This window comes from Pogoniulus pusillus, chromosome 22, assembly GCF_015220805.1.
Source record: "Pogoniulus pusillus isolate bPogPus1 chromosome 22, bPogPus1.pri, whole genome shotgun sequence".
Taxonomy (NCBI): Eukaryota; Metazoa; Chordata; class Aves; order Piciformes; family Lybiidae; genus Pogoniulus; species Pogoniulus pusillus.
The window spans coordinates 613,534-624,145 of NC_087285.1; the positions used below are offsets into that span (position 1 = coordinate 613,534).

Below are 10,612 nucleotides of genomic sequence, written 5' to 3' on the forward strand. Positions count from 1 at the left end.
TCCAGAAAAGTCCTTTGAATGCTAGAGAGAAACTCTCTCCACGTTTGAATTAGGATGTCAAGGTTCTTCCTCCTACATAGCTCTTGTCCTTCTTCCAGCTTCCCTAGGAGAGCATCCAGTAAGTGATGGTGCTTGCCTAGGAGAGCATTGCAGGTGAAGGTGCTTGCCTAGGAGAGCATTGCAGGTGAAGGTGCTTGCCTAGGAGAGCATTGCAGGTGATGGTGCTTGCCTAGGAGAGCATTGCAGGTGAAGGTGCTTGCCTAGGAGAGCATTGCAGGTGAAGGTGCTTGCCTAGGAGAGCATTGCAGGTGATGGTGCTTGCCTAGGAGAGCATTGCAGGTGAAGGTGCTTGCCTAGGAGAGCATTGCAGGTGAAGGTGCTTGCCTAGGAGAGCATTGCAGGTGATGGTGCTTGCCTAGGAGAGCACTGCAGGTGATGGTGCTTGCCTTTGCAAAGGCTAGGCTCTCAATGCTTGGCTCTCAATGCTTGGCTTTGAGACTGGTGCCTACAACAGGATTTTGGCTTCTTTGACCATGGGTCCCCCAGCATGACACCAGGTCTGCTGGCAGAAGATGGGGTGCACCTCTCTCCAAGTGGAAGGAGGTTTATATCACGGGGGTTGGCTGGGATCATTAATCATGCTTGAAACTAGGTTGGAAGTGGGGGGAGGCTGGAAGCCAGGCTTACTACAAGCAAGCCTGAGACAATTGTGGGGACATGTGTCAGCCACGCTGGTAGCTCCACTGGTGGCTCAGAGGAGGAAGGTGACAATGAGTTGTGTGCTGGAGTAGAGGCAAGAGATGGTGTATAAGGGAAGGAGGCTAACAGGAGCCTTCAGTCTGTTACCCTGCAGCACCCTGGGGACAGACAAGAACTCTTTAAATCTTGCAGAGATGGACTGTGGGGATCAAACAATGAGGAATCAGCACATGCAGAGCTTACTGCTAGGCTGGGGGCCATGGAAGGGGCTGGGAATGGCAGGACAGCAGGAGGGGAAGCTGATGGACTAACTCCCACCCTGAAATGCTTACACACCAATGCAGGGAGCATGGGGAATGAGCAGGAGGAGCTGGAGATCTGTGTCAGGCCGAATGACTGTGATATAATTGCCACCCCTGAGACACTGTGGGACAGCTCCCACAGCTGGAATGTTGTCCTGGATAGCTCTGGACTGCTCAGCAAGGTTAGACCAGCAAGATGAGGTGGGGGAGTTGCTCTCTATGTGCAAGAGCAACTGAAATGTGCTGAACTCTGCCCAAGGCAGGGGGCAGAACAGGTTGCAAGCTTGTGGGTAAGAATTAGGGGATGTGGAAAAGGAGATGAAATTGTTGTAGGCATCTAGTGTAGACCACCAGACCAAGAGGAAGATGCTGATGAGGCCTTCTACAGACAGACTCTAGAGCTATCTCCTTGGTGCTCATGGGAGACTTCAATCACCCTGATGTTTGCTGGGCAGCTCACACAGCCAGGCACAGACAGTCCCAAAGGCTCTTGCAGTGCTCTTGCCTTGGGAACAGTGACCAGGACATGGTGGAGTTTAGTATCCTAAAAGGTAGAATCAGAGCAACAAGTAGAATTGCAGCCCTGGGCTTCTGCAGAGCTGACTCTGTGCTCTTCAGGGCCATGCTGGCAGCAATCCCCTGGGCTAAGGCTCTGGAGGGGAAAGGAGCCCGAGAAAGTCAGCTAATTTTTAAAGACCACTTCCTCCAAGCCCAAGCCAGCTGTGTGCCCCTGAGTAAAACATCAGGTAGAAGTGCTGGGAGAACTGCATGGTTTAATAAGGAGCTCCTGAAGGAAATCTCAGGGAAGAAAGAAACTTACAATTCATGGCAGAAGGCATTGGTCACTTGGGAGAACTATAGAGGAGTAGTCAGGGCCTGTAGGAAGGCAGCAAGGAAGGCCAAAGCCCTCTTGGAACTGAAGCTGGCAAAGGAAGTAAAGCAGAACAAGAAAGGCTGCTTCAAACCCATCAGCAGGAAAAGGAATTCCAGGGAAGGTGTGGGCAGTGCTGAGCCAGGAGGCAGCCTGAGAGCTGAGGGTGCAGAGAAGGCAGAGCTGCTGAATGCCTTCTGTGCTTCAGTCTTTACACCTAAGGCTGAGTTCCCCTATGGACTCCAGACCCTGGGTGAAGGAGAGGAAGCCTGGAGGAGGGAATGCTCCCCACTGGTCAGAGCAGACTGGATTAGGATCAGTTACACACATTGAACATTCATAAGTCCGTGGGCACTGATGAGATACACCCAAGGGTGCTGAAAGAACTGCCTGAGGTTATTGCTCTGCCACTCTCCATCAGCTTTGCCAAATGGTGGCAGACAGGAGAGGTGCCTGGGGGCTGGAGCAGAGCCAATGCCACTGCAGTCTTCACAAAGGGCAAGAAAGAGGTTCCAGGGAACTACAGACCAGGAAGCCTCACCTCCATCACTGGAAAAATGGTGGAGCAGCTCCTGCTGGAGGGTGTCTCAAGGCACTTGGGGAGAAGAAGGTTATCAGGAGTAGTCAGCATGGATTTACCAAGGGGAAGTCCTGCTTGGCTAACCTGAGAGCATTCTATGATGCCATAACTGAATGGGTAGATTAAGGGAGAGCAGTGGATGTAGTCTACCTTGAGTTTAGCAAGGCCTTTGACACCATCTCCCATGACAGTTTAGTGAGCAAGCTGAGGCAGTGTGGGAGGGGAGAGCAGGCAGTGAGGTGGGTTAGGAACTGGTTGCAAGATAGAGCTCAGAGGGTGGTGATCAATGGTGCCAGGCCCAGCTGGAGAGCTGTGACCAGTGGTGTCCCTCAGGGATCAGTGCTGGGGCCAGTCCTGGTCAGCAGCTTCATCAGTGCCACTGATGAGGGCACAGACAGACAGACAGAGTCTGCTCAGCAAGTTTGCTGCTGACACCAAGCTGGGAGGCTTGGCTGAGACAGCTGCAGGCTGTGAGGCCATCCAGAGAGCCCTGGGCACAGAGCTGGGCACAGAGGAACCAGCTGAGGCTCAACAAGGACAAGTGCAGAGTCCTGCACCTGGAGAGGAAGAGTAAACTGCTGCAGTCCAGGCTGGGAGGTGACTGCTGGAGAGCAGCCCCAAGGAGAGGGAGCTGTGAGTGCTGGGGGAGAGCAGCCCTGGCACAGCAGTGTGCCCTGGGGGCCAAGAGGCCAATGGGGTCCTGGGGGGCATTGAGCAGAGTGTGCCCAGCAGATCAGGGGAGGTTCTCCTGCCCCTCTGCTCTGCCCTGCTGAGACCTCATTTGAGCACAGCCTTCAGTTTTGTGCTCCCCAGGTGCAGAGGGACAGGGATCTGCTGGAGAGGGTCCAAGAGAGGGCCATGAGGATGATGAGGGGAGTGGAGGGCACTGCCTGATGAGGAGAGGCTGAGTGCCCTGGGGCTGAGAGTCTGGAGAAGAGAAGACTGAGAGGGAATTGAATCAATGTCCATAAGTATCTGAGGGCTGCCAGGAGCAGGGGGACAGGCTCTGCTCACTGCTGCCTGGGATAGGACAAGCAGCAATGGGTGTAAGTTGCAGCAAAAGAGGTTCTGCCTCAACACAAGGGGGAACTTCTTTCCTGTAAGGGTCCCAGAGCCCTGGCACAGGCTGCCCAGAGAGGTTGTGGAGTCTCCTTCCCTGGAGTCTTTCCAGGCCTGTCTGGATGTGTTCCTCTGTGATCTGTGTTAGATAGGATTGTCCTGCTCTGGCAGGGGGGTTGGACTGGATGAGCTTCTTGGGTTCCTTCCAACCCCTGACATCCTGTGAGCTGTGATCCTGTGAAAAGTGACTGTGAGGTGCAGGGGCCCATATCTGCAGCCTGCTGCTGCTGGTTTGCATTGACTTTGTCTAGGGGAAGATGTCCTGGCTGATTTCACCACCCCTATGCATTTGCCTCCATGTGTCCAGGAAGCTAAGGCTCAGAGATGGCTCCTGGCAGGTTTCTGCAGGGTTCAGGCATTCCTAGGGATGAGGAAATGTTCCTGGTGAGCAGTGCATGAGATCAGCCTCAGATATGAGACTTGGGTTTTCAGGTGAATTCCTCTCCAGGCTTCTCTGTCTACACCTGCAGCAAGTAGAGAGGGAGCCAAGAAGGACTTGCTGGGCTGGAAGTGACTTCCTCTGTGCAGGGAAGCCCTGCCCCTGCTGAGCTAGGTGGGGTGGTGTCCTCCAGCCAGGTGTGTGCAAGATGGAGTCAGGAGCACAGGGGCCCCTGCTCTTGCAGAGCTGCTCCTTGCCAGATTTCCACATTCACTTTAAAGTGCGGGGATCCTGGGGCCAGCTCTGGGCACAAAGACGTGTCTGAAGGGCATTATTAATGCAGGACAGCTGTGAGGAGGCACCTACCTTGCACAGCCTCTGGCCCTGGCTACTTGCCACCTAATCCTTAAGTCAAGTGCAGAAAGCAGGTGTTTCTGGAAGTCATGCCAGAGGCAAACTCCTGGCATCATCAGGCTGCACTTCACTCAGTCAGTGCCTCTGATGAGAACGCCCTTGAAGTTATAAATGAGTGTGGTGGCTGCATCCCAGCACGTGCCTGGAGCCATCTAAATGAAGACAGCTTTGGGAAGCCTCCTCTGCGAACTCCCAGCCAGAGTCCTCTGCTGGTGCAGTTTGGGAGTTCAGAGCTGTTGCTCCAAAGGATCTGTGTGGAAAGCAGCCTGCTGGCCCTGGCACTGGTGTGTGCAGGGACCCCTGTGTCCCTGGTGAGTCCTGGATGGATGTCCCCTTGGTACCAAGGCTAGAGCAGGTGGAGCTCCAGGCACTCAGCAGGGGCTACATATCACAGGTTCTGTCTAGCACCTTGAGAGTGTTTTGCTGCCAGAGTCCTTTGTAAAGCAGTGGAATCTGACCATCCAGCTCTGCCTTTGATCAGCTTTCCTCTGCTGATGACAAAGTAACTCAGAGTGGGCATTTTCTGGCTGCTTTCTGGTAGCGTTTCTGAAGGGGCTCTCACTTGTCAAGGCAGGTGGCACACTCGCAGAGCCTTTGCAGACTTGCCTTGGCACGGCCAGTGCCCAGAATACCTTGCAAGCAAAATGCAGGATTGCCTTGGCCTCCCTTCAGAGGCTGTCCTGTCCTGGCCCCGGTGTGATAAGACCCTGGGATGCACTGGTTTGCCTTCCTTTACCCTCTTCTTGTTATCTCCCAGAAGGACCAAGGAGAGGCAGGTCAAAGGCAAGGCTGGGAAGCTGGGCATGCCTGGGCAGATGTATTCCCATGTAAGAGAGAAGAAGGGGCACCAGCAGAGAGCACGGTGTGAGCAGTGCCTGCACGCAGCCCTTTGGAGAGCACCTTGCTGACTGTCCCTGTGGGGTTTGGTCCACAGACATGAAAGCCACACCTGGAGCCTGGAGCGGACAGAGAGCCTGACTTCAGATTCCCAGTCTGGGATAATGCTGTCCTCAGTGGGAACCAGCAAATGCAACAGCCCTGCCTGCGTGGAGGCCCGGGCCCGCCGCGGCGCCGCCTTCTGCATCGAGGACTCGCGGAGGCCCTCCACGCAGTACCGCGACTCCGTGGACTCCCTGCGGGACTCACCACACAGCGAGAGGTCAGAGCTCACTGCCTGCGCCCAGAAAGGTTCACAGTCCTCAGCGCCACAGCCTGGTAGCACGGGAGGAACTCCAGCTCTACTCCTACCAGGGGAAGCTGCTAGCTCAGGAGGCCACCTTTGTAGGGGGAGCAGCAAGCACTGCACCCTGATCCCTGGGTGGCAGCGTCGATGTGGAGCAAAGGGAGGAGAGGAGCAGAAAGTACTTGGCTGCAGTCAGCAACTGGTGAAGAAAAACTGCCTGGGCAGTTGTTGGGCTGGCAGCTCAGAGTCTGGCCCCCAGATATATGGGGAAGAGATGTGAGTCCTCAGTGAGGTACTGGATGGCCTGATGAGCAGGGGTAGTGTATGGGGTCACAACTGGAGGCAGGGCTTTGCACAACCACTTCTGGGGAGAACATCTGCAGACCTGAAACTGTAGACCTGGAAGTTTTTAAGGCCAGGCTGGGTGTGGCTCTAATGTGAAGTCTCCCTGCCCATGGCACGGGAGTTGGAACTGGATGAGCCCTGAGGTCCCTTCCAGCCCTGACGGCTCTGTGGTTCTGTGAAATGCCACCAGTCAATGCGAGGCAGCAACAGTTGGCCTCTTCTTTAGTTTGGTTCCTCCACCCTGACTCCAGCCCCTCCTGGGCAGCCATGAATGATCCTGGGTGTCCATGTGCCCATTTTTGGGCAGTTACACTTCAAGATTGTGATGGCAGAGGGGCAGAGGAGAAAGGCAGCATTGCCTGCTCTCTTGTTCCTGTCCTCAGTCCACCCAGGCAGGCTGACCCAGCTTGTGCAGCCATCGCTCAGGCTACATACAGGTGAAAAGGCACCGGGGAGCCTGGGCAGCCTGAAAAGAGCATAGACATCAGTTAGATGTTGAGAGGAAGTCAGATCTGCTCCTCGGAAAGGGCTGATGTCAAAGCAAGGGCTGCTTGGAGAGGGCCTAGGCCAGGCCTGAGCTGCCACACTGGCACTGCTACTTCAGCAGAGGAAAGCAGCAGGTGCCTTTTGAGACTCAAGAGTCTTGCTCAGTCAGAGAAAGCCGTTCCCAGGCTTTCCCCATCTGTGGCCTGGGCAGAGTGAAGGTGTTTTGGGCACCTTTCTCAGAGACAAGCCTGACAACTCTGGAGTGAAGAGAAAGCAGCTGGCAGGCAGATGGGAGGCAGGGAAGTCTTGACTTAGCTTGTTAGGAGAGACTGCAGCACGTCAGAGTGGGAACTGCTCTCTGAGTCCCTTGAGAGAGGTAGTCCTGGGGTACATGGGCAAGGGCACCCACTGGAGCCAGCATGTCCCTCTTGTCCAGCACCAGGTGCATTGGAGGCCTCAGGGGTGGCTGTGCCAGGTGTGGGGCAGCGCAGGGGTGCAGCTGGAGGCTTTGGGGTGGTTCCACATCCAACTGGAGGTGTCGCTTTGTTTCCAGGTATGTGTCGGCCCTGACCACCCCAGCACGCCTGTCGCCTGTTGACTTCCACTACTCGATGGCCGCGCAGGTGCCTACCTTCGAGATCACCTCCCCCAACTCGGCGCATGCCGTGTCCCTGCCGCCAGCAGCCCCCATCAGCTTCCGCGTGGAGGAGCAGCAGCCCCTCCTGCGGCGCTACCAGCTCCCCTTCCAGGACTCGCAGCGCTACGACAGCTACTACCAAAGGAAGGCCTACCTGAACGACAGCATGGGCAGCCTGCCCTCCAGCCCCTTCCGCATCACAGAGGACGACGAGTACGAGACAACGCAGGAGTACGTCACAGCGCTAGAGCAGCCAAAGAAAACAGCCAGCGGCAACAGGCGCTGGAAAAAGGCCAAACTGAACGGGCACATCCCCCACAGGGCCCGGGCCGTGCGGGACTCCTTCTCCTTCAGCAGCGCCTCTTACAGCGAGTCTGACGAGGAGCTGGTGGCCGAGAGCACTCCTTTCCTCGGCGCTCAGAACACTGAGGCGGCGCACATGGAGTCGCCGCCGCCGCCGCACCGGCCGGGCGACAGCCGGACTCACTACGCCTGCCGCAGGCACAGCGCCCATGGCGAGCCTGGGCGCGCTGGCCTGGCACACGCCGCACCCAAACCAGACCCGGATCCTCTCTAGGCACCCTTCTAGACCTTGCGCGCCCGTGGACGGAACCTGCATGGAGAAGGCTGAGGAGCGAGACGAGGCAAAGCAAGACAGAGCAGAACGAGACAAAACAGAACAAAAATAAATATTTTTATTTTATATAAAAGACGGAAAAAAAACAGACAAAAAATATAACAAATAAAAATGTTTTATTTTCATTTTAGCAAAAGTTGTCTTATAATAGCTGCCAACAATGACTTTTTTATAGGGATTCTCTATTTATATTGTAATGTCTTGATTTACAGCTTCCAAAAAAAACAAAAAAAAGAGAAAAAAAAACTAACAAAACCAAAACACAAAAGACAAAAAAAGAAGAAAATAAAACAAACAATAAAGTTAAAAAAAAAAAAGTGGGCCAATTTTTGACTACTTCAAACAAACAAACAAAAAAAGCGGTCGAAAACAAAACTCTTGTGGTGCCTTTTTGCTGTATGCTAGTGCTGGGATTCATGCCGAGGATTCTGTTTCCGTAGCATTTTTAAGGTCATGGATTTTTGTTTGTTTTTGTTTGGAGACAGCCCTGTCACCAAGGGTGCTCTTCTGGCAGCAGAAAGCAGCCTCCCCACCTTGCCCCCCACCCTGCTACCAGTGATCTTATTCTTTGAGGCATCGTTAAACACACATCCAGGATGCGAGTGGGAGCATTGCAACTGCGTTGAGGGGATCTGTCTTGCCCTGTTAAATGCTTCTCTTTTTGCTGCCATCAGGAGGAGAAGCAGCCCACCAGCAGCGAGCAGAACGGCAGGAAGGATCTGGAGCAAACCTAGAAGTGGGTAGATTCAGCTTGGATGTTAGGAAGAAGTTCTTCACCGCGAGGGTGGTGAGAGACTGGCAGAGTTTGCCCAGGGTGGTGGTTGAGGCCCCATCCCTGGAGGTGTTTAAGGCCAGGCTGGATGCGGCACTGAGCAGCCTGAGCTAGTGTGAGGTGTCCCTGCCCACGGCAGGGGCGTCGAAGCTGTATGAGTCCTGAGGTCCCTTCTAGCCCTGGCGGTTATGTGACTCTGTGATTCCTTTGCCACGCAGGTCGGAAGAGGAAGCAAAATCGCAAAGCAGCAGCAGCCCTTGCAGTAAAGCGCTCAGCCTTTAGCCACTTTGCTGTGGGTCTGAAGGTGGAGCGGCAGAGCTCTGTGGCCAGGCGAGGCAGACACCCGCTGGTGAAGCAGTCAGCTAGGTAGGGTGGCAGCCAGCCCAGCGAAGCCAGCCATGGAAGGCGGACGTGGTGCCCTGGCAGGCATAGTGGTCTCCACTCCGCTGCTAGAGCCCCGTGGCTGCGTTGCCCACCAGTGGCGCGCTTGCCCAAGGGCTGTAACCGCAGCTCGGCGGAGGTGCCACGGTGCCACGGTGCCACGGTGCCCCGGGGCCGCTACGCCCCGGCGCCTCGGGTGCCGCTGGAAGCGCTCCGGGGAGTGGCCCCGCGGCGCGGCCGTGGCTCAGGCCGGCCCTGCTGCCCCAGGCGCTGGCAGGAGTCCCTGCAGCGGCTGCGGAGGGCCCCGCGGGGCAGAGCGGCGGGCGGGTTGTGCCCTGCCCTGCCCTGCCCTGCCCTGCCCTGCCCTGCCTGTGCCCGCGGCTGTCTCCCTGGCGGCTCGGCGGCGGCACACTCGCGGCGGCTGCGGCCCTCGGCCCCGCGGTGCAGAGAGGCAGCCCCACGTGTGCGGGCAGCAGAGCTCCCCCGTGGAGGTGCCCCTGGCTCCGCAGTCCTCCGCAGCAAACCCGTTCCCATTGTAGCCTGACTTCTGTTTCTTTCGGTGTTTTTACTCCTGCATGTCCTTTGCATTTCAGATACTGTAGATTGGATGCATGGTGCAGCTGTGACTGAGAAGACAATACAACAACTGACAGTGTACTCCATTTAACTCTTAGCAATAAAGTGACTGAACCCTCTCCTCCTCGCCCTGCCGGGGTCCTTAGACAACTGCTCCTTTGTCATGAGATGATTATCCAAGTTTGCTCTGAATGTCAGAACGACTGTTGAACACTTGAACATTTTTTACATGATCAATAAAACCAGAAGGAACGAGCTGTGGCTGCGTTGGTCTCAGGCGGTCTGAGGGGCCCGCAGGGAGCTGGGGCAGCTGCACCGCAGGCTGCCTGAGCTCGGAAGAGACTTGTGGAGGTCGGCTGGGTCGCTCAGCCAGCTCACTCAGAGCCAGCTGGCCAGGGGCCACACTAGAGTGCTGTGCTCAGCTCTGGGCCCCTCACTGCAGGAAGGACACTGAGGGGCTGCAGCCTGTCCAGAGCAGGGCAGCGAGGCTGGAGAAGGGCCGGGAGCAGCTGGGGGTGAGGAGGGGCTGAGGGAGCTGGGGGTGTGCAGGCTGCAGAAGAGGAGGCTGAGGGCAGAGCTCATTGCTCTCTGCAGCTGCCTGCAGGGAGGTTGGGGTGAGGAGGGGGCAGCCTCAGCTCCTTGGTGCCAAGGGACAGGAGCAGAGGCAGTGGTTCCAAGCTGCTCCAGGGGAGGCTCAGGCTGAACCTGAGGAAATGTTTCTGCCCTGGAAGGGTTCTCAGACACTGGCACAGGCTGCCCAGGGCAGTGCTGCAGTGCTCATCCCTGGGGGTGTTCAAGCAGCTGTGGCCCTGCTGCTTAGGGCCATGGTTTGGTGCTGAGCCTAAACTGGGGCGAAGGTTGAGCTGGGTGACATTTGAGGTCCCTTCCAACCAGGCTCGTTCTGTGATTCTGTGACTATCTCCAGAGATGGTCACACCACAGCCTCTTTGGGCAATCTCTTCCAGTGCTTGGTCACCCTCAAAACATCAAAAGTGTTGTCTTGGGTCAGGTTGAACTCCTTACTGCCTTTTGTCCCATCACTGGAGACTGCACAGAAGAGTCTGACTCCATCTTCTTCATTGTCTCACATCATGCACATGGTTCTGCTGAGCCTTTTCTTCCTCAGATTGAACAGTCCCAGGTCTTTCAGCCTGTCCTTGTAGGAATGGTGCTCTGGTTTCATGAGCACCTTTGTGCCCATAGAGACCAAGAGGTGTTATGCCTGCCCTGG

At 55.9% G+C, this 10,612-nt stretch overlaps 1 protein-coding gene across 6 annotated transcripts in view; it reads left to right on the forward strand.

Moving 5' to 3' along the window:
• Positions 1-9,636, forward strand: part of NRG2 (neuregulin 2) — a 223,790-nt gene extending 214,154 nt beyond the window's left edge. For 5 of the 6 annotated variants that reach the window (XM_064161360.1, XM_064161359.1, XM_064161362.1 and 2 more), the window contains 2 exons: positions 5,299-5,523; positions 6,932-9,636. In XM_064161360.1, the coding sequence (XP_064017430.1) occupies positions 5,299-5,523; positions 6,932-7,592 (886 nt within the window). In that variant the 3' untranslated portion in view covers positions 7,593-9,636. The remainder of the gene's footprint in view (positions 1-5,298; positions 5,524-6,931) is intronic. The other variant, XR_010306347.1, reaches the window with a different exon arrangement.
• The last annotated feature ends 976 nt before the right edge of the window (positions 9,637-10,612 follow it).